Source organism: Leptonotus elevatus, chromosome 14 (genome assembly GCF_054856555.1).
Source record: "Leptonotus elevatus isolate MCC_2025b chromosome 14, RoL_Lele_1.0, whole genome shotgun sequence".
NCBI lineage: Eukaryota > Metazoa > Chordata > Actinopteri > Syngnathiformes > Syngnathidae > Leptonotus > Leptonotus elevatus.
Genome location: NC_141252.1, coordinates 6,876,740 through 6,903,905, shown reverse-complemented (window position 1 = coordinate 6,903,905; position 27,166 = coordinate 6,876,740). Strand labels below are relative to the sequence as shown.

The 27,166-nt window shown below is 39.9% G+C and overlaps 1 protein-coding gene across 2 annotated transcripts; it reads left to right on the top strand.

The window, feature by feature from the left end:
* The first annotated feature begins 500 nt into the window (after positions 1–500).
* On the top strand, positions 501–27,128 carry asap3 (ArfGAP with SH3 domain, ankyrin repeat and PH domain 3). 2 transcript variants are annotated; one of them, XM_086094815.1, is made up of 26 exons: positions 501–813; positions 4,821–4,893; positions 7,838–7,983; positions 8,604–8,678; positions 11,593–11,642; positions 11,745–11,862; positions 13,113–13,198; positions 13,477–13,552; positions 15,382–15,468; positions 16,156–16,265; positions 16,652–16,721; positions 16,866–16,953; positions 17,462–17,510; positions 18,236–18,402; positions 18,544–18,677; positions 19,899–19,990; positions 20,056–20,236; positions 21,639–21,724; positions 21,930–22,045; positions 22,116–22,183; positions 22,758–22,865; positions 23,064–23,259; positions 24,433–24,700; positions 24,867–25,074; positions 25,330–25,457; positions 26,054–27,128. In XM_086094815.1, the coding sequence occupies exons 1-26, from the start codon at positions 688–690 to the stop codon at positions 26,064–26,066; spliced, it is 2,919 nt and encodes a 972-aa protein (XP_085950941.1). In that variant the 5' UTR covers positions 501–687; the 3' UTR covers positions 26,067–27,128. The 2 variants fall into 2 exon arrangements, with proteins under 2 accessions (XP_085950941.1, XP_085950940.1); XM_086094814.1 differs by having other exon boundaries at positions 25,330–25,461.
* Positions 27,129–27,166: the final 38 nt, after the last annotated feature.

The window sequence follows — 27,166 nt, the reverse complement described above, 5'->3', positions numbered from 1 at the left end:
ACAATTAATGCAGTATTTTTTTGCGAAAAATCAATGAGCACTTTAACTTTTGACAGCATTAGTTTATAGACACCGAGTGTGTCACTGAAACCAACACAACCCTGTTGCTCATATATAGAGAAATATTTAGGTTTGTTCTTGACCAGCTAGCATAGCGGCTAATACAGCTAGCATGTAAGCAATACGCTAACATTAGCCTTGAGTTTGTTCAGCAGTATTTGTGAGGTATCTCTTTTAATATACAGACACAATTTGATGAAACTGTTGCACCCTAGGTGTAGGCTACATATGCAAACAGTGCTGCCTGCGCATTCAGCTGCGTTACCATGGAAACCACAAATACACATCGTGACCGTGGAGCAAAGAGATGATAGGTGACAAAATGGCCTTGGAAACTTGCAGTATTGCAAAAACATTCCCACGTGATGATTTACGCTGGCTCCCTCCCCCTTTCTCCCTCTTCTTCCTCCGTTTCCTCCTCCCTCCAGTCAGTGGCGCACAATAGCGTCAGAGTCCGCACACACTTTCCTTTCAAAGCTCGACCGAGCTCACTTTTTGGGACACTTTCACGCTACTGCTCTCTGGCTTCCGATGGGAATTAATTGCGCGCGCGCAAACTTTGCGTCGTTTCACGGAACGCAGTGATTTTTTAATTTCGTTACTTTTTGTTCAACTTTCGAGGCAAACATGCCGGAGAGAATCAGCATTTCGGACTTTGTGGTTCTGACCAACGAGGACCTGTCGTCGCCGGCCACGTCCACCTTTCAGGCCAAAATGAGCGACTGTCGGAGCACAGTGTCAGCCGTGGAGGAGGTGAGTGACCAATGGAGGGCAGAGAAGGGAAAGGTGTGCTCGTGTTTGACTTCCGTGCGATACTTACCTTTAGACTGGCCTACTTATTGGCGGCCTTATTTATCTCAAATGTGCTCTCGTGTGCCAGCTTGGGATTTTCCAGTGTTTAAAATAAAAATAAAAATAAAAACGTGCAGGTGTGTTGCCAAACAAGTGTCAAAGCATTATTCCCTTAAACTGTAGATTTAGTACTTTTCCTGAGACAAAATTGTCTTTGGTGTTTACAAAACATTAGTTAGGGTGATTAACGACCCGTGTGTTGACAACAGTAAAGTCATTGAGGACTTGACGTGCTCTTTAATGTTTACTAAAAAAGAACGTTAAGAATACTGATGACAACATTGCCTGTATCATAGGTTCACTGAATATAAAATTGCTTACATGTAGATATATTTTCACAGTCAGTGAAGACTTGTGTACACTGTTTATAAATAAAAAATACATCATCTTTGATGTTCCCAATAGTTGTTGTTTTTTTTAGGTTGTGTGACGACTGCAAGTAAATTTTAATTAAAACAGCATGTCTGTAATTGAAGACTAAGAAACTTGTCACTACATATAAACAGTTATGTTTGGTTCATTAAAGACATCAAAGCCATGGCTGTTTGAAAGTGCCCCACTGTCTTTAATGTTGGCAGAAAGTTTAATTTTATGGTAATTAAAGACACAACTTGTCAGTGTTTACAAAAACGCATTAAAGACGTCTTTGATATTCGTTTTTGGGAGGACTCTAATAAATTGACTTCAGTGTTTGCGAAAACATTTATTAGCATAACCAAACACTTAATAAACTTAAAGTGTTTACAATTATGAAGACAAGTAAATTCACATCTGATTGATTTTAGAGCTCAAATATTCTTCAGGTGCCAGAGCCCACCTCTTCCCCCAAGTTGTCATAGCAATACAATATGGATGTGGCATATAATATTTATCCAGCATTTCAGCTTCAAGGCCTGTTTTCCCCTTTTTGTGTTCGTCTAAAAGTTGTCCTTCCGAAGCTTCTGCCGTGAACTTTGCCATAAACAAATCATTCGCACCGGTTTGTCCTTCCTGCCCTATCGTGTGCAAAATAAGGTGTACAGTAAACAGAAAGATTCTAGGACGTCACTACAGTGCTGATGTGTCAGCAAGAACATCACAGCAGATGTTACTGGAACCCATATGAACATTAAGTATTTTTTTTTTGCACAGCACTTTTTATGGCCTTCAAAATAGCAGCTCATGGGTGAATACTGTATGTTAAAGGCTCCATCCTCCATATAGTGTGGGACATGTTGATTAACAGTGAGGGGGGGGGGGGGGGTAACATGTGGACGTGATTGTGGTTTGCAGGGTTTGGCAATTCCTTCCCTCTTCTCCCTCCCCCCATGTGCACTCTGCAGTTTGCTTACTAACCTTACCCCATGATGACGAAGGTTCTTCATTCCTATAAATATAACGTACGACGAGTGTCACTCATTTCTTGCAGCTGCTCTCAAAAGGACGTTTTGGGAATGTTGAAATCGAATCTGTGTAGTAAGTAAGTTTAGTAAGTATGTCATCGGGCCCACAACAATCAGATCGCATAGCAGTCCTCGCGTAAATAGAGTACCTCAGTTAAAAAAAAAAAATGCTTGATGCATTTTTCTGATAGTACACGCCGCCAATGCAGTGGGGCCAACTTCAAAATAAACCGTACCAAATAATATATGAGATAAATTCTTTGGAATGCTTTTATTTTGAAGTTGTTGCCAGCAGCGTTTCGCAGGCTGACTCGACTTGTCTTCCCAACAGTAGCGACGTTAATATTGCCATCACAAAACGGTTGCTACCGACGTCAGCAACACAATTTTGTTGAATTTCGCTATTCAAGGGTGCTAAAAAAAAGATTTTTTTACATTTGGCTGACTCTGTATTGTTGTATGGCATCTGTTGCCAGAGTTTAGCGGAGGCTCCAGCGTTAGCCGCTAGCAGCGCTAGCCGCTAGCAGCGCTCAAGCTCCCCATATAGATTGGCAAGAGCTGCCAGATTACTTTTCTTACTGACGGCCTAAAACACACAAACAACAATTGATTTAGCTTTAGCATATGCTAGGGCTCACTTCAAAATGGTGACCTTTACTGTTATTTTTCACTTTGCAATTGCATCAAGTGAGTTACAGAGCGCCATGCCCTCATTGAGTGTGTCTGCCGACGTGTGTTTAACCCAACCATAAACACTGTACGTTTTTTTGCCACTGTGTTTATCCTCTGCCACCAACAGTCCCCGTCTCCACATTCACTTTTAATCACTTTCCCATTCACTGCGTCACATTTCACAGCATCCACTCAGACTATTAATTAGTGGACCCACACTTGAGGGTTGGCGGGGGTGTGATGAGATGGGAGTGAACTTGACCAAAAGTGAGCGAGGGCGCATAATCGGCACCACCTAACAACACAGAGTCTCTGTTCGGTCTGAATTTCTGCCTCATTAAAGTTGTTTCTGGTGACGTGTAGAGGCGGAGTAGCGCCTCGTGTCTGGATCAGCGGAAAAGCGAGTCTGCGTGAGGTCGGGTAAAAAAAAAAGAAAAAAAGTTGAACTTCAAGCTTGCTTGTTTTGAAAAAAATTGTGTCTTAAAGGTAAAACAAAAGCAAATACAAAGATAACAAAATCTCCAGTGTGACATAGCACACATCCAGACACTCACATGCCAGTTTTGCTCATTTTGTTCAAAACAAAGTGTGTTCTTGAAAGTGAAATGGCGGAAAACAGTCTGTTTGCGCAAGCATTGTGAAAGTGCCTGGGACCACTAGGAGTCTCCCCCAGGATGAGCTGTCGGGACCCCCGGGCTAAACCACAAAAATTGGACTCTGAACAAACACCACAAAATCGATGAATGGCTTGTTTACATTCTATTTTGAGTGTCAAGTTTCCACAGTGGGCCTTTCAGAACATGACATCAAGCAAGTAGAGACTTTGGAAAATATTAGGCAACCTTAGCTGACTCTTTGGTGTGTTTTCACATGCGCTTTCTGTAGGAATGTTAATTACAATTAGGGGTTTGCCCAAAAAAATCGATTCTCATAAGAGTCGCGATTCTCATTTAGTAGGATTCAGAATCGATTTAATTTAAATTATTTTATACTGTCTTGCCCTTGTTTGTGTGTGCCTTTATTGTTAGCACTGTTCATGTTGTACATGATTTGGCCACTTAGGGGCAGTGTGGTTCCGCTCGTTCTGATACACTGTTAAGTTGTAGCCACATAGAAGCAAAAAGTCGAGTTATTCCAATAAAAGTTTTTTTTTCTTTTTGCGGTGTAGGATGTTAAGATGCTTCTCTGTATACATTCCTGAAGCGTTTTGTATGAATAGTCGTTCTTTTGAGTGATAAAAGTGCCACGAGTAGCGCGCTAATTAGCATTAGCGAGTCAGACTGGAGTAGATCATGACAATTCTTTGCATATCTATAAATTGAAGCAGAAATCCTTGTAAATCAAATAATTTTTAATCTAAAATCGTTCTGAATCGAATCACGGACTCAAAAATTGGAATCGAATCATGAGACAGTTAAAGATTCCCAGCTCTAATTACAATATCTATGTATGTTTTATAATGAGAGAAAATACCTCAAAAAGTTTGCATTAATTTCAGGTCAAATTGACCCGTTTGGAAAATCTAAGGGGAACAAAAAACAAAAAACTTTGCAACCAAACTTCAACTTTATCTGTTGGCCTTTGTTTATTATTATTTTTTTAAATATTAAAAACATTGATTTGCATCATGTGATACGGGTCACATGAAAAAACACAACAGGAGGGCTACAGAAAAATACTGTGCTGGGACATATTGTATTGGGACAGAATTGTCATGACAATGACATGTATGTAATCTCCTTCTGTATCGTGCCTCGAAACCTGATATGGTGGCTGGGAATTCATTTCCATCCGTACTTCCGGGTTACCTGGTAGATGATAGATCTAATGTCCCATTGTTTGTTGTTTTGACAGTCCCTGGAAATGGATCACATGACTCTACAAAAGATGAAGAAGATGATCAAAGCCATCCACAACTCTGGACTCAGTGAGTGTCGTGCTGAAAGTTCACCGCGCGCTTTAACGTCGTCATATTGTCATGCGCTGGCCAGACGTTGCCCGCCCGCCGTGTGTCATTTGTTGATGTTGACACTGCACTTATCATCTCTGCTGACTTGAGTGCGAAGCGTGAAAGTTCATTCTTGACCTCAACTAGTGCAACAGGCTGTTTGAGGCGCTTTGATTAGCCAGGAGAGAGACAGGAAATGAAACGATTGACGTCATTTTGTGAAATTGTGGCAGATTGCCAATGTCAACACTGCATTGCGAACTGTTTTGATCCTTGCCAAGTATATAGTCATAATAATTGTCCATGTGAAATTAGGTACAGTATTATCAAAATGGATGAGCAGCCTTCTGTTTGACACAGGATTATTCATTCTTAAAAAAAATAAAAATTATGAGAAAGGAAAACTTTAATGCCTTACCTTTGACCTCTGTATGACTTCAGTTCCTCCTTGAACACGTTTACCGCCATCCCATAAGAATGATACACTTATGGCATTGGCAACATAGCCTCTTAAATTTGGGTACAGGTCCAAATAAAGGTGATTATTATACAGTCTTGTGTTTTTTTTAAGCTCTAATTCTGCTCTCACCATTTTCTGCTACCGATGAACTCATTCACTGCCATTGACGGCTATAGACGTCAAATATTCATTTGAACTATTTCTATTAGTTTAACATTTTTTCCCACTTTTGTTAACAAGAGTATGAAAACCTAGATTGTTTTTTATTGTGTTAGAACAGATATAAAATCTGTGATTAATCGTGAGTTAACTAGTAAAGTCATACGATTAAAAATTGTAATCGTCTGACGCCCCTAATTTTTAATCATCTTTAACTTATATATATATATATATATATATATATATATATATATATATAAAATAAAAAAAAGATTATTAAAAATTAAAAAAATATATAGAAAAAAAGAAAAACTCAAGATTAATCACAAATTTTATTATCTGTTCTAAATGTACAAAAAAAAATCTAGATTTTCATACTGTTGTTAACAAAAATGGAAAAATATGTTAAACGAATAAGAAATAGTTCAAATGAATTTTTGACGTCTATAGCTGTCAACGGCAGTGAATGAGTTAAAAGCATCACTTGAATGCTTATGACATCATTTTAAACGAGCTTCTTTCCACAATGAGTGGAGGAGCAAAGAAGTACCGCAGAGCTCAGTTTTGGCTCACTATTTGGCAAGCTGTTATTAATAATAATCTTTTGATGAACCCATAAACGCTATCTAAAGTCATTGCTGCATGTTTGTGGGCTATACAGTATGAATGCATGTGTTTACATGTATGAAGAGGCCAACGTGCTAACGACGTGTGCTAACGACACGTGATTCCGTCAGCGCTCGGTAATGGCTTTGTGTATATGTGCATGCCATTGAGAAACATGCACCAGCTCCGAGGAAGCGTATGTTTGATGTTCCTCTAAACGTCCCATTCCAAACCAAAAGTGAGTGACTCAGAGATCCGCTGCCCAGAATTTAGGCAAGCATACAGCATAAATTGTAGGTGAGGGAGAGGACTGATCGTAAGCGCCCGCCTTCGACCATTATGTTGTTTCGCTCCTTAATCACTCCCGATGGAAATCGTATATCAACACTATGAGTCACTTAGCCCCCTTAAGACCCCCTCAACCCCCCCCCCCCCCCGTGTTCACTGACCTACAAGCCATTCCTGGCCCACTTATACGCCATCGAGTATTCCCGTCATGGTTGCAAAAAACCTCATAGTCTTTGGACTGCCAAGTTGGATGTGCGAGTGTGTCAACAGATGAGCTGTAAAAATTTGTTTTATGTGCACGTTGTGTGACACATATAGTCTGTTTTCAATTTCAATCTTTACTAGTAGATGTACTTGAAACACCTGACAGTTTGCAAACTAAAACTTCAATCATAAGTATATTGTTAAATGAATACCTTTCATTAAAAAAAACCCACACATTTTATTTCTCTACATCTTACGTAGATTGTGCATGTGTACTTAAAAGAGAAGTCAACCTTAAACATTTCTTGACAATAATATGTTATATGTGACCTCACTAGTATAAACATGACATTCTGATTAATATTACATTTGTGAAAAATTAGTTATGAAGCAAAATCCAGCCATTTTTAGTCAGGGGGCGGCCATTTTGCCAGTTGCTGTCGACTAAAGATGACATAAATGTTGCTCAGGGCTGAGGTAGCGACCAATCAAAGCTCACCGGTTTTCTGCAGCTGAGCGGATGTCATCTTCAGTCGACAGCAACTGGCAAAATGGCCGCCCCGTGAGATGGGTGAAAATGGCTGCTTAACTCATATTCCACTAACGCAATATTAACCAGAATACCATAATTAGACTAGTGGGGCTGCATAGAACATATTATTGTCAAAAATAATAATAATTGGGGCTTGACTTCCCCTTTAACTCATTCACTGCCATAAATTCATAAAAGAAAACAAAGATTATTAAAAATTAATCGCATGACCTCACTAGTTAACTGACGATTAATCACAAATTTTATATCTGTTCAAATGTACAATAAAAAAATCTAGGTTTTCATTCTCTTGTTAACAAAAATGGGAAAAAATGTTAAACTAATAGAAACAGTTCAAATTAATTTTTGACGTTCATAACCGTCAATGGCAGTGAATGAGTTAACAGATGGAAACGCGCTACACAAATGAAAACCCAAATTAAAACCCAAATTACCGTAACACGTCTTTATTTTCACATTTTCTACCTCTAACAAATGTGTTTGAAAAATAATTCATCGTTGTCTCATCCGGGAAAAAACTTTCACTTTCTCCCGTATATTCACTTCCCTTCATTAAATCCAGACCCCTGTAAGCTGCTTTATTGTTCTACGGTGGGACAACTAATGGAACCCACATGCTGTCTGTCGAATGACACCATAATTCAATCTTGCAGCTCACATGGAAGCCAAGGAGCAGTACACGGAGGTCCTGGAGAAGCTGGGCAGCAGCCACCTGAGCCAGGACAACAACGAGGTCTCCACCGGCTTCCTCAACATGGCCGTGTTCACCCGAGAAGTCACGGCCCTGCTCAAAAATCTGGTGAGGGGTCTTTTAATATGACTCCAACGAAGGGAAATGAGGTTACCTTGACACCGGGGAGAAGAAATGAATCATTTAGATAACATGTTGGCAGGAGATCTGCAGGTTGTAGGACATTATAGCTGCTTGACTGACACAGCCATTAGTCCTTTGCTCAAATTAAAAGTGTGCGAGACAGCTGCGCAGTGAAGCCCTCCCTCTGATAGTTTCTATGGAGATTTTAATTAAGAACAGACCTCCTTGAGTGATTCCGCACGCACAGACGAGAGCACTCCATCGCACACAATCCCTTGCTCGTGTGTCAGTTCAAACCACGCAGGGAAATGAAGGGAAAGGTTTAAGCAGGTTTTTTGGTTGTTTCCGCTCATTCTCTTCTTATGTCAACTTGGTGGCTAAAGAATCCCGCTGAAGGACTCCCCAAAACAGTCCCAATAGCACATTGGGTTATACAACAGATTTTTTTTTTTTTAATTCAAAAGCTTAGCATTTAATGGCCTTGTTTGACATTTCTGAGCTCTGCTGTCTTTTTTTCTTATATATGACCTCTTTTTAACACGCACGCACACACACAGCTGAAAACCTGATATATTGTGCTTTTCTTGCACTCTGACATGTTCCAGGTGCAGAACCTCAACAACATCATGGCCTTCCCTTTGGAAAATGTGCTGAAATCGGAGCTGCGCGACAGCAGATTGGTGCGTGAAAAGTTCCCTTGATAGTCTCCACACGAACGTTAAACCCACTTTCACTTAAATGAACTCTTAATGGAAACGCGAGCACTTGAGGAGGCTTTTCTCCAAAATCAGTGAGTGATCTTAATAACAAGAAAGAACAAACGTCAGAGTGAACCCATAAGCAAAACATAATAATGCGACTTGAATGAACATGATTTCTATCAAAAGTGGTTCAATAATAACTCTTTGACTGCCAGACGTTTTCAGAAAAGGGATGCCGCCAGTGCCAGCCGATTTAAGCATTTTGACTGATTTTCAAGGTCCACAGAAAATGTTCTGTTTGGACTATGGAAACACACGTACTACCAAATGAAAGATTGGACTTTCCTCTTTCATCAGAAAAAAAGAGTTTGTTTCTACCTTATTCCGTTCTTTAGTAATCAACAATAGAAAATGGTTAGTTTGACCCAATTTCGCCTGTGTTGGACCAAAATACGGAGAAATCAAGCTTTTAGTGAAACGATATTATTTCATGCATTCTAGTGAATTTGACACTTCTTTTTGTCCATGAATGATGCCACAAACACCTAAATAGTGCTTTACTTCTATAAAACACTACCACCAAGAATGAAAAAGTGTTTTTTGATAGCAAAATACGTTTATTTACATTCAACAGTGTAACAATTTGACAACAATTTGGCAAACTATTTACAAATGTGTGCAACTGTGGTGCTATTTACAAATATGTGGATGTTTCAACGACAGTTTTTCTTTTTGTAACACTCTCCTGCGTGCAAGGAGACGCAACAGCATTTGCACAACAGATTGCCTCTTCGCGTGCGCCACTTTCTTGCCGGCCGTTTTTTTCCGGGGAATAGCAAGTATATACTGCAGTGTGTCATCAAGTCTAATATCAGGATCATGCTACGGTTACGTTACGGTTTCGTTACGTCTCGCTTCCCCGTGTCCTTCAGTTGCTATACCGGGTGGTAGGAGATGTTCTGATCCATTTTATCCACTCCATTCATGGTGGCATCGTAGTCCAGAAACAGTGTCTTCTCCGTGATCAGACTGTACCCGCTCCTCCGATGAATATGCATTGGACTCGGGGTACTCTTCATTGTCCGATCGAATGTCCGCTTGTGCAGCTCCGCGTTTTCCGGCCTTAGCAGCGCTAGCCGCGCTAAGCCGGTGAGGCTTACTACGTGTTCATAACAGTCACGCCAAAGCTTCCAACTTTGGCGTAGAGCTCGGAGTCCTCCTCATCATCATCATCAATCTGCATTGGTCGATGCCAACTCTCCATCGCCCGATCGAATGTCCGATTGTGTAGAAGTACCCGGCCGGCTATTGTGCGCGTTTTCCGGCCTTAGCAGCGCTAGCCGCGCTAGCCGCGCTAGCCGCGCTTACCGGTGAGGCTTACTACGTGTTCATAACAGTCACGCCAAAGCTTCCAACTTTGGCGTAGAGCTCGTTGTCATCATCATCGTTGACATCAATGCGCTTTTTAGTATTGATTGATGCTTTCCGTCTTTGAAAAAAATGCTCAAGCGTGAGCTGCTTGCAACCGGTTGCTTGGGCAGCCATTGTGGGCTTATTCAGCCATGTCTCCTCAACACTCTAGCTCCGCCTCACGTCTTCTACTGACGCCCACGGTGGGCGGCCCATCCAACCTTGTGCAAAGAGAGTCATCGCTGCCCTCTAGGGGCCAAAACGAGTCTTTGACTAATCAGATCTGCCTGATACTTTCAGCACAGCTGCCCAAGGCTTTCCTGCACCCGTTTTTGAAAAAAAAAAAAAAAAACATAGGGGACGTCTTTTAACGTCCTCGGCGCCCTTCCCTAGGTTTATGCTAAACGTTTTATAACGTTTATGGCAGTCAAAGAGATAATAATAATAATAATAATACAACTTGTGGACCTGTAAATACAGTACTATTATAATTGTTTTGCCAATGACCACGATCAGCCATTTTAACCTATAGGCATAATAGTATGATATTATTTACACAATTAATATGATGATGTTGATTATTATCAATTTACATATTTATTAGAATTTTAATGGGAATATTGTTAAACGTATTGTTTTTCCACAACAGGTGAAATCAGATTTTTTTTTTTTTTTTTAAATCTTTACCTAATTATTAATAGTATTATTGTTCTAAAATAACAAAAAATTATAATTAATGCATTTACCTTCCACTATAGGATTTTAGATTTTCTGTTAAAATTTGAAAGCTTTAAATGTTCTATTTTCAGTAAAAAAAAGAAAAAGAAAAAGAAAAAAAAACTATTTTACAAAAATAAAATACTAACTTATTTCAGAAAATAATTTCTATGTTATATTTTTATAACTTAAATTTGACAAAATTGTATGAGAATGGATGACGACAAATTCTAACCTAAAAATGATCATAAATCCAAATGACATCAGGGGGTGGTGCTGAGTCTTGTCAGCTGTGGGCCTGTGAAGCCCTTTGAGTAAAACAAAAATTGAAGGAGGATAAGAAAATATATTTATATTACACATACACGCACACGTGTGTAAAGATAGATTCCCAACAGTAATTATTCTGACAAAATCTAAACCTAAACCAGCAAAAAGCATCCATGTCCTCAACTAACTTTTGTGTATTTCCCCATTGTCGCCTATTAATACAACCATAAGGCTGTATATAAAGACGAATGGAAAAAAAGCAATGTTCCAAGCAGATATAACCTGCTTATTGTTTGACTAAAAGTCACCATGGCAATAGACGAGCAAAAGAGTGACCTCAGTCACTGCGTATTAATCACACAGCGGAGGATGATAGCTGGCGGAAGCCGGTTTAGCCAGATAGCAGACAAGTTAAGTGTCAGTTGAACTACGGTGACATTCTGTACAGTATTTTCTTTTGTATGTATTATTTATTATTCTCTTGTGTTTTCCTCAGGATCTGAAGAAACAGATGGAGAGGAGCTGGAAGGAGTACGACTTAAAAATGTAACTACTGTACTACGCCGTGCCCTTTCCTTCTTTACTTCGACCCCCCCTCAATTGACTTTAATTCCACATTTGATTGATTATGTTACTATCGCTCATTAGAGCAAAACTGGAGAAAGAGCGCAAGGAGAAGAGCAGGCAGCTCATCCGGACGGAGGGATCGGACGGAGGAGAGGACATGGAGAGGGAGAGGCGGACCTTCCAGCTGCAGATGTGCGAAGTGAGTCGCCAGCGCAAACATCACCTTGCACATACCTGAAGTGCTCCTTACCCACATCCTCATGGGTGGTCTTCTTTCCTTCTAAAAAAGCTTCCAAATGAGGCTTCCAACTTGTTTTATGGGAAAAATATGTGGTGGGGGGGGAGGAGGCCGGAGGGAGTAAGGTTGTGTTCCAGTTGGATGCGTTATTGTTGGCCATTCAGAAGAACGTTTTGCCGCTTTATGATTCACCTGAATTCTTCCACAATGCACAGTTGGACCTGAGTGTACAGTATACCGTATGTCCCAAAAAAAACCCAAATAAAACTCTGAAGGGAAGATTTCAAAAGAAAATCTCATTCAGAATTTAAAAACGAAAGAAAGTAGTAAGTATTATAATTAAATTTATAAATAAATAATATTTGTGGTAGGTAGCAAATAGCAAAAATCTGCCTATTATTGATAGGCATTGGGGGAACATAATTTTTTTTTTTCAAACCCCCCCAAATTCTTCTAAAAAACAGTGATTAAAATTCAATATTTATTTATATATTATTTTTTCAAACCCCCAAATAAATAAAAAAACACTAATAAAAATTCAATGTTTTTATGTTGTTGTTTTTTTCAAACCCGCAAAATGCTTCCAAAAAAACACTGATATAAATTCAATATGCATTTATATATTATTTTTTCAAACTCCCAAATAAAATAAAAAACACACTGATAAAAATTCTATGTTTTTATGGGGGGTTTTTTCAAACCCGCAAAATTCTTTCAAAAACTGATATAAACTCAATATGTTTTTAACTTTTTTTCAAACCCCCAAAATTCTTAAAAAAAAAAAAGAAGATAAAAATTCCATACGTTTTTTTACCAAAAAAATCCTGTTTTGTCCCACCCCCCCCAAAAAAAAAAAACTTTACGAAAAAATTGCAAAAAATAAATGCTCAAACTACCAACGAATTATTCCAGAATCTGTATGTCCTCCACCTTCTTCTATTCCTGATTGACAGCGGTTGTGGACGTGAGGAGGCGGGTCAAGTGGAAAGTGGAATTTCCACTTCTTGCGAGCTGCTCCACCCGACTGCTGCTGTCTGTGTGCGCCTATTGTCTCTCACAAACACTCACAATGAAGTCATTGCTTGCACATACATTCGCTTTATGCTGTATGCAAAACCTCATCAGATTTCTATGATTTGTAATATGATAAAAGTGTAGTCAAAATGTCTGAACCCCCCCAAAAATATGTTGATGTTTTCGTATGTTTGCAGTACCTTTTGAAGATCCAGGAGCTGAAGGTCCGTCAAGGCCCGGATCTCCTCCAGAGCCTCATAAAGTTCTTCCAAGCCCAGCTCAGGTCAGCCATTTTCTCTGCCTTGTGTACTTTCCATGTATCACAACTGGGTGTCACATAAGATGATGGGGGTGGAAGAACAACTCATCTTGTGTACTTCTAGACATGAAAAAGTGACTTTCAAAAAATCTTCTTTTTTTTTTTTGCTGTTGGTTAACCGTTTTGCCAGTTGGAACCATACCAGCGGTTTGAAGCGGATTGCTTGAGTGTGTGATGTTGTTTGGACTGAAGTGACACCATGACTCAGCCTTTCTTCTTTCCCCCCCCCCCCCTGCTCTCAGTTTTTTTCAGGACGGGCTGAAAGCTGCAGAGAATCTTGCTCCCTTTGTGGAGAAACTGGCGTCCTCAGTTCACACGGTAATAAACAGTCGCTTTGTGCATGTCCTTTTTTTTTTTTTTTATCCTATGAATTGCTGTCAAAGAAGTGAATTGAGGATTGTAAGCTAGCACGTGATCCGCATAGCGACGTTGTTAGCACTGCCTGGTTGGACGCCAAGTGCTATGATATTTCACTATTACATAAGTGACATCAGTCAGTCAGTCATAAGTATATGGGCCGATTACCGGTTTGACGGCTTAGCGTGGTTTTAAAAAGTCAAACTTTCCGTAACGGACCATACTGGCTGTCATCGGAAAGGGTTAGGGGACTACAAAGCAGGGTACGATATGATTGGCAGCTTGCAGAGTTGAGTAAATGAGCTGCCTCTTTCAAGTTAATTTCCTACAAATAACCCCCCCCCCCCCTTCTTTCTCAGTGAGCAGAGAAAGGAGGGTAGAGTGGTTCCACAGAGGAGGATGGAGGGTTGAGCAAGACGACGAGACACTATACAAATACGGGTGCATTTTGCTGTGTTGATTAATGTAAAAATAATAAAATGGCTACTAGTTAGCCCCAAGGAGAACATGAGTAGCCCCTCTCGGGTCTCTTCTAAAAATAGCTCACGTGACGCCACACTGTGATTTACTAAGAATAATTAAAACAGAAGAAGGTTTACATTTATTTATTATTTATTTATTTACGTCCTTTTTATTTCTCTATGTTTTTATTTATCTATTTATTTTATATTCTATGTTTAAAAAAAAAACTACAATGAAAAATTCAAAGGTACCGCTAGGTTTGTTTGGGTTTGTTAGCAGACATTACAGAGTATTAAACACACCCATCTTTGGTGCGTTTTTTCCAAATCTAATAATCTGTTAGCTATTTATTTTTAAGAGTAACTTTGGTAAGAAGAGTTTCAACTGTTTCGGGATCAGTTTGTGCTATGCTTTACGGTTGAAACTAGTAATTATAGGGGGCGATCCGATGATGGATGGAGGGATTATTATAGGGGGTATGTCAACCACGCTTTGTTTTCTGCAATGGTAATAAAGGCTCGCATGAACGACCACAACGAACCACATTCTCGTTTAGAATCTCAACCTGAACGGTTTCCACTGTTTCTTTTCCGCACCACGCCAAAACCCTTCCTCTGCAAGCACAAGCACAGACTGTTATTGGAAGACATATTTCCTCTGTGAGCACGTGGTAAAAACCAAAGCTTCCGTCACACTTTCCCTCGAAACTCTCCCCGACTCTCCTCGGCTCTGCTCAGACATGCTCTGGTGCGGTGGCCGAATCCCAAAAAAGTTTGAGCGTTGCGTGTTTTTCTGGTTTGTCGCAGGCAGCGGAACGCGCCTTCGCTCAGACTCGTCATCGCGCTTCGAGATAACACCGTGTCAGTCGTCAGCATCCTCCCATGGAAAGCCCTGATGTCTTTCAGTTGAATGGAATCGTGTTGTTGCTTGTGTTTTGGGGGAAGGAAAGGCGTGACCTCTGAGGGCGGCACTCCCCAGCTCTAAAGCTCTTCCCCATACTCACATTGAGGAAATATATCAAGATGTGGCCTGTGATGCAGTCACACCGTATTCATTGTTTTTGCAGTAGAGTGAATAGCAAAAAATAAATAAATAAAAAACCTAAATCCTAAATCCTAAAATGACAGATTTTTTCTAAATTGTCTGTTTGTTTTTGAGATATTCCTTTTTTGTTTTTTTTTGTTTTTTTAAATCAAAAGTGATGTCGATGTGTGGTCAGGTCAGCTCCAGCAACTGTTTTCTGAATAAAATCCAGGTCATCTATGAAAGTCTCCGATTCACCTACTTCGATTTGATGATGATTTCTGGTACTTTTGATTTTGTGGAAGGTACGACTAGACCAGGATGAGGAAGTCAAACAGCTCACTCAACTGAGGGATTCTCTTCGATTGCTCCTTCAAGTGGATGGCAAAGAGGTAAATCTTGAAACACATTCCTCAGCATAAATTAGGGTCTGTTTTGAATTGAATTTATTTATTTAAAAGGGACAATGCGCATTATTCAACATTTTACAATGTAAATGTGCCCAAGTTCGCTAAGTCAAGCTAATTTTCATTGGCAGTCCCTTGGGCGGATGTAGAAGACAGCCTAAAATGAGAGACATTAAAATCACAAATCAATTGAAATAGTTTGTTTGTCATTATTCTTGGGCTAAATTGCCATTTTAAGAGCTTTCCCATACTCAAAATTTACCGAACAAATGATGCTTTCTTGTCATTCTCATTCAAACTTACATTTGGGGATGGTTGCGGCCATAACCCCCCCCCCCCCCCCCCAAAAAAAATTGTCTGGGTTGCAAAAATAAAATTCAGCCCTGAAGTCAGTTTCCCCTCATAAACATGAAATTTGATCGACATGTCTATTATGAGTTGAAACAGTCTAAAGTATTTTCCTGAAAAGATGCAGGAAGTGTGTCATTTTGGTTTAAGGCGGTCATTTTCATGTGTACCAAAGTGAACTTGCCCTACAGATTTAATCAGATTGCTTCATAATTTAAACCACTAATTTGAGAAGAATGAGACTTTTTGTCATTGTTTGTGAACAAAGCATGGCAGAGCAGTTTGATGTTTCGCAATAAAACACCACATTTTAATCTCTCTTAGGAATACCTAAACAGGAAGAACTCGGGCAACGGCTACAGCATCCACCAGCCGCAGGGCAACAAGCAGTACGGGACGGAGAAGTCGGGTTTCTTGCTCAAAAAGAGTGACGGGTGAGTTAAAGATCAATCACCCCGTGTGAATTTTGTCTCCTGTTGAATCGATGTTAGGGCGCAGAGATGAATGCATGGAACAAGAAGGGGGGAGGATATGGTAGTAGTGATGATGGGGGGAGGGTAAGGAGGGTCTCATACTTGCACCCCCTCCAGCTGCTTTCCATTATCCTGACATGAAGATTCAAACAGGGGGCCCTCCTCTAACTTTTTTTTTTTTTAGGCTAAGTGGGTTTGTTGAGTGGACCCAGCTTTTAGACATATGAAACACACGCACCATGTATATGAGGGGTTCCCATGTGCATGGTGCGGTTTCAAGATTTGAAAGATGAGGTTTAAAAAGGGCTCGTCAGAAATGCTCCTCATTGCCCTGTTTTCTCCGACAGGATCAGAAAAGTGTGGCAGAAGAGGAAATGTGGAGTCAAATTTGGCTGCCTAACCATCTCTCACAGCACGGTAACGACCACAAATCAAATCCGATGCAACACAACCAGAACATTCTTGTTTTACAACAGCACACAATAATAATAATAAGATTTTTTTTTTTTTTTTAAGTCTACCATACAATATATATTAATAGGAGTCTATGTGTGTTTTCAGATCAACCGACCACCAGCCAAGCTCAACCTCCTGACCTGTCAGGTGCGACCGAACCCGGAGGACCGCAAAGCCTTTGACCTGGTTACTCGTGAGTTTTATCTTTTGACCCCGACTTCCTTGGCATTCTTGAAAATGTCTCAATTTTCATGGCTGTTCCTACGAGAAAGTGTATTAACAAATAAGACATTCTGAGAAATGAAATAAACTTACTTCATAGTAATTTGTAAGTTTTATAGTTTAAAAAAAAATCTCTATAGTAATGTATTTAAGATGTATTATATTGTTTAATTATTTAATACATAGTATAAATGTATTAATATTATTATAATATTTTGTGCTCATATTTTATAATAAAATACATTATTAAATGTGTTTTTTTGGTGTGTTTTTTTTTAGCATAACACCATCTTTTAGAAAGTAAAGGTCATGCTGAGACAGTTTTTTTTTTAAACTGTCCTATTAATCTTTAATGTCACATTGGTGCTACTTTCACTTTCACTTGTTGTCAGGATGCAGCCCAGCTTTTTCAGTTAAACTGTTCAACCGTCATTGTCTGAATCAACATGTTTCTCATTGCCAATGCTCGTTTCCAACAGATAACCGGACATACCATTTCCAGACGGAAGACGAGCAGGAATGTTTGATGTAAGAATGAGATTTTGCATTCACGTTTGTCTCCTTATCGCTTCCTCACTCACTCTGCTGCAGGTCACTGCATGTCATGCTCGGTTAATTATCAGCTTATGTGTGTGTGCTTAAAAGTCAAGCATATGAATAATGAGGGGGGGAAAGTTGAACTAAAATCGAAATTTATAGCCAGCTTTTACAATATAAGGCCGATTATTTTTTTTATATTATCTTATTAGACAGTATGGGTGTACCTAATAAAGTGCAGCCAGGGTGTCATCAGGTCTGTACAACAATGACAGGAAACTAAAAGACATTGGAAAGGAAAGTGTTATTAATAGGATACATTTTGTCCAGATGGTCTTGGGTGGGAATTCCCTCTGCACTGACATTGCAAGAAAGCTTTGTGTGTTTTCATGTGGAAATTGGGAATAGTGCATAATGGGCTTTAGGACATTGTGAAACTGAAACATTTGTTTCATGTTTTATGGCGGGTAATCAAAATGTGATGCCCCGCTCCACCCCCATGCACTGTGTAAAAATCAAATCTCTCACTATGTTTTGTTACACTACAAGGTACGAAATAAGAGGATTTCTGTGGGCCTACTTATGATAAACCTTCATACCAACTTTCACAATGCTAAGTGACACTGTCTTACGCAGCTAAATCTTCCCAAATTTTCCATGGGGCTTTCTTACTGTGTGCCCAGGCTGTAAATAATTAACATGGTTGTGTTGGTCAGTTGGGTGTCGGTGCTGCAGAACAGCAAGGAGGAGGCCCTGAACACAGCGCTGGGAGGAGATCAGCTCCACCTCCAGGACAGCGGCCTGCAGGAGCTTTCCAGATCTATCATCGGAGAACTTCGACACATGCCCGGCAACGAGGCCTGCGCTGACTGCGGCGCTCCAGGTCGCAAGATTTACATTTGAACGATTGAATGAACTTTTTTTTTACAGCTGTACGAAAAAACTAAACCAAAACTGAAGAATCTTCTGAAGTGGTGAAGTTGTATTTATGTAACATGAGTGTTTACCCTACATTTCATTATAGACCCAACATGGCTGTCGACTAATCTCGGCATCCTGACCTGCATTGAATGTTCGGGAATTCACAGAGAACTGGGTGTGCACTACTCCAGGATCCAGTCACTGACCCTGGACCTGCTCAGCACCTCTGAATTACTGGTACCAAATAACACAAGCCACTTGAAATAATCCAACATTGATAATGAATGTAATAGAAATAAACGGAACGACGAGAAGAAATGATCCATAGTCAGAAAAGCCGGCATGCTCAGTCTCTTTGCGGGTTCATTTGCATGCAGAGTATACAGAACATGTCACATAAATATGATCACCATGCACAATGGAAATATGACGAGAAATAATTCACAGTCAAAAAATTCCACGGCATGCTTGGTTGCATGTTCACGTGTACTATGATAATGCCGTTGTTCCTTGCGCAACAGAAATAAACAGAATGACTGGCAATGCCATATAGGAAAATTTAATCACAGTCAAAATGAAAAAAGTCCCAGCCATGCTCAGTCACGCATGGGCTTATTATCCTGTTTGCAATTATTCATGATAACTACCACCTTTCACAGGACTCAACCCTAGACTCAAATTGATTCTATTTAAAGAACACTTAAAAAAAAAATCTCAGCTGAAACAAAATGTGGTACATAAATTTAACAGAACAATTGAAAACAAAACAATAAAATAAGGGCTCAATTCTCATGCCTTATGGAAGCCCAAAAGTGTCATAATTCAATAAATAAAACCCACAGTTTGAAATAAATACCCTTTTGATAAATAACAGGCGATTGTGTAATATGATCATTCAATTTTAAAATTTGGTATTATTATTATTATGAAATGCGTTCATGCTATTCTTTAACAACATTCTCTGACAAGCCCAAGTTACTCTGCTGAAAAACGCCATTATAAAATAAAAAGGCCATTGTGGAAAAGGACATTATGAAATAAAAACGGACTTTGTAAAAAACGTTTTATCTTATAAAATCTTGGAAAATAAATTAAATACCATTATTTTATTTAAAAAAAAGTATGATATTGTTAAATTAATCATCATGAAATATGTAATCATAATAAAATATTTGTTACATATTAAATAATAGTATAAACACTTTTCATAATACTAATACCTCATATTACAATTTAATGGCCATATTACACGAAAGTCTGTTATTTATCAAAAGGGTATTTATTTCAAATCCATTTTTATTACACCTCTAACTATTTGTCATAATTAATGCAATAGTTTGTCTTGTGTTTAATGATAATGACCGCCTGGCGCAATGGAATTTAACAAAACAATTAGAGAAAAAAAATCTACCATATAATATTATAATATATAAGCTTTGTTTTTTGTGTGTGTGACAGCTGGCTGTCAGCATTGGCAACACAAGATTCAACGACATCATGGAGGCGGGGCTTCCAAATGACGCTGTCAAACCTTTGCCACAGAGTGACATGTGAGTCTCAATTCTTCTTAAAAATGATCTCAAATCTGCAATCTAATTGGAAGTTGCTCTTCCAGGAATGCCAGAAAGGAGTACATTGTGGCCAAGTACGCCGAGCGGCGCTACGTCCTGCGCAGGGAGGCGCCGGAACCCGGCCAGCTGTGCGACGCCGTGAGGGGTCGGGACCTGACATCTCTGCTGCAGCTCTTCGCCGAGGGGGCGGACCTCTCCAAACCGCTTTCGGCGACTGACGGACAGGTGAGGACATTTGATGTCGAAGCGAATCATGCGAGCGGCCTAATAATAGCGTCGGAGGAATCTGGTGACTCGAATGGTAAAGTCAGTTCAACAAATCAACATATTAATGAGCTTTTGGCCTGATTGTGACTTTGTTCGGCAGTCCTCATTGGAGAAATGCGAAAAGCACAAAAGCAACTACAGTGCATCCGATTCACCTCCTGCTCAGTGTTAACCCAAGTGGGTGTTAACACTGATGACGTGTGCGCACTTTGTTTGCACTGGTTGGACGGGGTTTGTTATTTCAGCTTTGAGGCCGGCGCTGGCGTCTCTGGAGAGAGAATGAGACAAGCTGGTTGAATTACACGCATGCATCGCGCTCTCTCCCGCTTTTGTTTTTCTTTCATCTGCTTGCCGTGTTGTGAGCTTGCATGAATCTGTACAGCGTTTTCAGATGTTTAGAAGGGGCGCGGGGGCTGTTGCACAAGAAACTCGTGACATCAGATGCTCGTTTTGCGCCAGGTTTCTATCTCATGTTGGATGTCATTTAAAATCAGCAGGGTTCTTGCGCTGATATGCAGTACACGAGGTGAAAGTTACCTCAGATTTAGCCTAGGATTTCAAATTTAGGCTTCAATTTAAGGTTAAGGTTTCAAATAAAGTTTTTTTTAAGGTTAGATTTCACACTTGGGTTACAATTTAAAACAAGGGTTACATCTTCAAATTAAGGTTTCAAGCCTAAGTTATGGTTTTGATAAAAGGATAGGGTTTTAAGTAGGATTTAACAACAGTGTTAGGGTACAAACAGAAGTCACGGTTTCAAATTAGTGTGTTAAGCTTGAGTTATCAATTTAAGCAAGTTTTTTATTTTATGTTTTATGTCTATCTTTCAGAGTTTCAAGTTAGGGTTTTCAAACCAGTCAGGATTTCAAACGGGGTCTTGAATTATGGTTTTCAACAAAGGTTAGGGTTTCAAAAATTGGTTAGGGTTTAAAACTTGCATTATGATTTCACAAATACGGATAACAAACGAGGGTCAGGATTTCAAATTATTGTGTTAAGCTTGAGTTATTTTAAAGAAGGGTTAAAGGTTTTTTTTAAAAAAAATTGGGTTTCAAATTAGTGTTAAAAAAAGGGTTAACTTTCCCAAATTAGAGTTAGGGTTAGGATTTCAAACAAGAGTTAGCAGTTTAAATTCAGGCTTTAGTTTTGATTTTAAGCCAGGGTTTGGGTTGTAATTTAGGGTTCAAGTAAGGGTTCTTTAAATTAATTTCAATTAAGGTTTGAATCAAAGTTGTAAAGTTGTGACAGGCCACTTGACCCTAGTGCAAGTGGACTTGAATGGCAAAGTGGATCTGCACCAACATTTAATATGTTTCTTGGAAGTCGTCCTCACATGTCTTCATGTTGTTTTCTCACAAAGGATCTGAAAGAAACCGCTCTTCATCTGGCCGTGCTTCTAGAAGAAAGGAGCTCTTTGGCCATCGTGGACTTCCTGTGCCAGAACAGGTCAGACAAACACATTACGCAGACACAAAAACCTTATGTCATTTTGACCAATAGGTGCGGATGGAATATTTGATAAAAGACGTTTTGCCTGCCCATTGAAATTAATCAGTGGACGGCGGGTGCTGTGGATGCTGCTGCATGTTGTTTACCAATATTATGAACATTTGTATCGAGCGAAGCCTCATAGTGTTTTTTGCGCCACCAGCAACTGCTTGGAGAAGAGGACAGCGGAAGGTAACACGGCTCTGCACTACAGCGTCCTCCATCACAAGCCCGAATCTCTCAAGTTGCTGCTGAAAGCCAAGGCCACGCTTCACATAGGTAACACTTAAACTCTAATGTCATTTGCAATATCAACTGTGATTTATTGTGATTGGATTGTTGCGTTTAGTCAACTCTGCAGGAGAGACTGCCCTCGATATCGCCAGGAGGTTGCAGCACACGCAATGTGTCGAGCTGGTGAGACCTCGCTGCACCGCGTTTTGACACATTTTTGAATTGAAAACTGATCACAATGGGAAATCATTTCAAACATGACTTGAAGCCCTGATTTGAAACCCTAATTTCAATCCTTACTGGTGTTACAAACTCTGTTTTGCAATCCTAGCCCAATCTTGGAGCACCAACTCTTATTTGATACTCTAATGTTTGTTTGAAACCCTCATTTGAAATCATAACCCTTGTTTGAAACCCCAAACCTTGAGTCTTGAAACTCTAATTTGAAACACTGACCTGAAACCCTAACCTGGGTTTGAAAAACCCTAACTAATTGGAATTTGTGAACCTGGTTTGAAATCCTAACCGTGTTTTGGAACCATCATTTGAAACCCTAATCAAATCTTGAAACCACAACCTGAAAAATATAAAATATGAACTCTTGCTAGAAATACTAACCCTAATTTGAAACAATAAACCTTGTTTGAAAACCTATTTTGAGACCTTAAACTTTGTTACAAATATTAAAACAACTTAAATCCATAATCCTGGTTGTGTGTGTGTGTGTGTGTGTGTGCATTCATGTGTATGTGTGTAGTTGGAGCTGGCCCACAATGGGAAGTTCAACTCTCAGATTCACGTGGAGTTCATGTGGGACACTCAAGCTCAGGAGATTTACGACAGCGAGGACGACCTGGACGAGAAGGTAAACATCTCACCACACTTACCTTTTACTACGCCAAAGCACCTATTTTACATGAGAAAAACATCTCACAGTGCAAAAATGCCACCAAAAGTGGATGCACGGGTTATTTGAACCATGTACCAATTAGTGGAAGAGGAGATACATTTTTTGTAGTAGGTCTACTGTAGATAAAAAAATATATTTTTGTACCCGTACAAGGACCGTTCTCCGGTGTCGTCAAACGGCGGCGTAGGAGCCCGCTGGAGTGTGATGAGCGGCGCCGGCGGGAACCCGGGCAGCAGACCTTGTCAGACCTACGAGAACCTGGAGTTCCTGTACAAAAATTCGTCACCCAACGGCGCCCCCTCTGGTGTAGCCATGCCACCGCCTCTGCCTGCTAAATCCACCCCTAAAGGTAAAAACTGTCATCATAGTAACCAAGGAATCTGAGAATTACAACCAATAGCTGCTCGTCAACAGAGGGCGCCAGAGCGCCACCCTCCCGCTCAGCTGAGTCACTTTGAAAGGGACAGAAATTAAATAATGAAAATGAAATATTATTATAATAAAAATACTAACCCTGAGTTGGCACCCTAATCCCATTTTTAAATCTTCATCTTTATTTGAAATCCTAACCCTGGCTTCAAATCTTACTTTGGTAACCTAACTTGAGATCCTATTTGAAACCCTAGCTTGATGGCCTAACTTAAAAACCCAAACCCTGCCTTGGAACCCTACTTTGAAACCATAACCCTGTCTTGAAACTCCACTTTGAAACATTGAACTTTAAACCATAAACTTGATAAGAAACCCTAGTTTGAAACCCGTAGTTTAACAAGAAACGCTTACCAATGTTTGAAACCCACATTTTTATTTGCAATTCTGACCTTGGCTTGAAATCCTACTTTGAAACCCTACTTTAAAACCCTAAGCCTGGCTTGAACCCCTAATTATATACTCTAATTTGAAACCATAACTCTGGCCTGAAACAATAGTTTAATGCCCAAACTTGAAACCTTAACTAGAAACCTTAACTAGAAACCATAACTTGAAACTGTAACTTGTAACCCTAACTTTGAAACATCATTTTGGAAACCCAAAGCCTGGCTTCAAACCCTACTTTGATACCCTAACTCTAAACACAAAGCCTAACTTCAAACCCTACTTTAATACTATAACTCTAAACCCAAAGCCTGGTTTAAAACTCCACTTTGAAACTCTCAGCCTTGCTTAAAAACCCTACTTTGAAACTCTAAGCCTGGCTTGAAACCTTAGTTTACTAGCTTGAAACCCTCACCCATGACTAAAACCCTAATTGAATGCCCAACTTTGAAACCCTTATACTGATTTGAAACCTTACTTCAAAGAACTCGAAATGTATCACTAACTTGAAATACTACTTCAAAACCTAAAACCCTTTTCACACTGCATTTAGCAGTGCGCAGTGTGCCGTCGTCACACCTATTCATAGTGTATTTGTTGAGGGGCAGGGACCACAGGATGGAGCGTTCAGCAAATCAACTTTTGTCTCACAGTCGCTTTGCGTTTGTGCACCTAATGAAGCGTCATCTTCCTTTTATCCACTCAGGTCGCTCCGACCCTCAGCTGTCAGTCACAACGCCGGACGAGAGCCTCAACCCTCCCAGACGCGCCTCGAACCCGTCCACCAATATCACAGCTCCTCAGACGCAAGCCAGGCAGAGCCCACCTTCGCCCGCCACAGACATTCCGTCCCCAACTGGAAAATCAACCAAGGGAAGCGTGCTGAGGCCTCATAGACATTCCGGGGAAGTGCAAGCCCTTTTTGCCTCACAAAGCACCGGCGCGTCCTCCCAGAACCACATTGGGCCGGTCAGGTAAATTCAAGTTACATACAATCAAGTCGATTTTTCACTCGCATCACTTTTTACTTTTACTCCCCAAGTAAAATAAGTGAATCAGTGCTTCTATTTTTACCAAAATATATGTCACTTGTCCTTTTTTCCACCTTCTGGTTGTAACCAATGTCCAACCTCTTTCCAGTTCGGAGAAGACCACATCTTATCGTCGCACCAGCAGCGGAGGAGGCAACCAGAGCAAGTGTGCCGCGTTGTCTCCCACCAGCAACCAGGAGGAGCCGTATTGTACCCTGGGGGGAAATTGCGCTGGCCTCGGCCCGATACCCAGCGCGGTTACATCATCTTCTTCACCTGGCGTCACCCCTGCCCTGCGACCGCGTCGGAACGCTATGGTACCACTACAAATGGCTCTTTGAGCTTTAAAAGTGGCAAATTCATGTTTGAGTACTTCTATTCCTTTCTGTAACTCTTCCAGTCTGCACTAATAACACTCTGAGGTACTATTGTCGAATTGTCAGTTGTCTCATGATCATTTGAGATGCAGCCTCAAATTTAACCAGAAAGCCAAATGTTCCCGCTCATTTTTCCAAAGTGTCTCTTTACAAAATATGCCTTCCTTATCTCATTATATCCTATTTAACCATCAGGTTTCAGGCAACAGGCACCACCAGAAGCGGGTCAAGGCGTTAGTGGACTGCAGACCGGCCAATTCAGAGCAGCTGACCTTTTTCAAAGATGAGACCATCGTGGTCACGGTCTCTACTGACCCCCACTGGTGGGTAAGTGCAACTGCCAGTGCTTTCATTCCCTACAAAGTTGTTAATGTTGTGCGAACGGCTCCAAAATGTTGGGATAAAAAGCAATGGTGTCATGTCATTGTCTAAAAAATATATTAAAAATAGCAATATGACAACATTTGCCAAAAGTGACTGGCTGTCAAAATGTGGTTGGAATGACTATTTAATTAATGGCACTGGGTCAAAAATAACCCAACTGCGGGCCAAAAATGGACTGAGCCTCTACTTGGGTCAATTTGTCCAGAAATGGGTCTTTTAGTGTAAAACAACTCATAAATATTGGTCAGATCCTTTACTTGGGTCAAAAAAATTGGGTCATTTTGTGTAAAACAACCTAGAAAGTTGGGTCAAATTGAGCCATAAAGTGGATCGGTCCATTTTTTTTATCCATAATTGGGTTACTTTTTGACCCAACTGTTTTTAGAGTGTGAGTCCAATTGACTGACATAAAAAACTACCAACAAGTTTATATAAGCCAAAATTATCATTCTTAATATGGTAGCATGATATACAGTACAATATTTGGAAGTTTTTATCTTTTCTTTTTTTTCTTCTGTGTGTGTGTTTTAATTAGGTCGGTTACATAGAAGGGGACTCGTCCAGGAGCGGCACCTTCCCTGTCAACTACGTCCAGAAAGTGACAGATTAATTCAACACATCTGCAAATGACAAACTGAACCAGCAAATGGATGCTTGTTGGCATTTTTACGTTTTAGCAAACAGGTGGACTTTTATGCTGTTTTCCAACACGGATTTACTCTAACTGGAACGTGGTGAGCGAATTTAGGACACTCCCTGCCAGAGACAACACAAAGTGATTTAAAAAAGGAATATAAGACGTTTAAAAAAATAATATTTGTGAACTCCACTGTCCTTATTGAACTTTCTTAAATTTTCTAAATTTTTATAAACAGGTACGTACGGCGGTCGCCATTATACATCCATTTCCTTACTTTCCGAGCCAATCACTTTTAAAAATGCACTTTAAACTCACATGGATTAATTCCTTGGAAAATGTGTGTTCATGACTTAAAAGGCCAGCTGCTGTCTAAACAAGTTGGAAAATAGATTTGTGCTTACATCCGAAAATATCTTCGTCAAGTATCAGAATCAGTGTGGGACTATTAAGGCTGGATTTACACTGAAGGTCCAAGTGGCCAATTCCAATTGAATGCCAACATCTGATTCATTTTATTTGCTTATTTATGCTGTTCGGACAGATGAATGCATTTCAATGAAAGGGCACATGGATGACACGTCAGCCTTTTTATTTGAAAGAGGCCTGATAATGAGTCTAAGGATTTACCAGCCATTCATTTTTTCACCTCTGCTATGGTGTATTTCCCAATTGTGCCACTTGAGAACAAAAAATAAATAAATCACAATTGTGCCCATTGAACAATGCAGTGTAAATCCAGCCTCTGTGATACTTGTGATTTCGTGAACATAGTTACTGGATGTGTGTGCGCATCATGAACACACAATTGCACTTATTGTACATATTGTAACTAGCTTCTGCTATTTAGGATTTTTTTTTTTTTTTTTTTTTTACTGACATATAACTAAAAAAAATATGTAACTCATGTCATGGGGATTACTGTCTGTACATGCTATTTGATGTTTATATACTTGGCTAAAATGCCCACTGATTTGTATGTTTGTGTATTTCTTACCTCGCTGGCCACAA

What these genes read in the sequence shown, in the direction of transcription:
- asap3 (XM_086094814.1), top strand. Translation starts at nt 688, where the DNA reads ATGCCGGAGAGAATCAGCATTTCGGACTTTGTGGTTCTGACCAACGAG. An exon ending in TGGCGTCCTCAGTTCACACG is followed by an intron (nt 13,553 to 15,381) that starts GTAATAAACAGT and finishes ATTTTGTGGAAG; the next exon opens with GTACGACTAGACCAGGATGA. An exon ending in TGCTAAATCCACCCCTAAAG is followed by an intron (nt 23,260 to 24,432) that starts GTAAAAACTGTC and finishes TTATCCACTCAG; the next exon opens with GTCGCTCCGACCCTCAGCTG.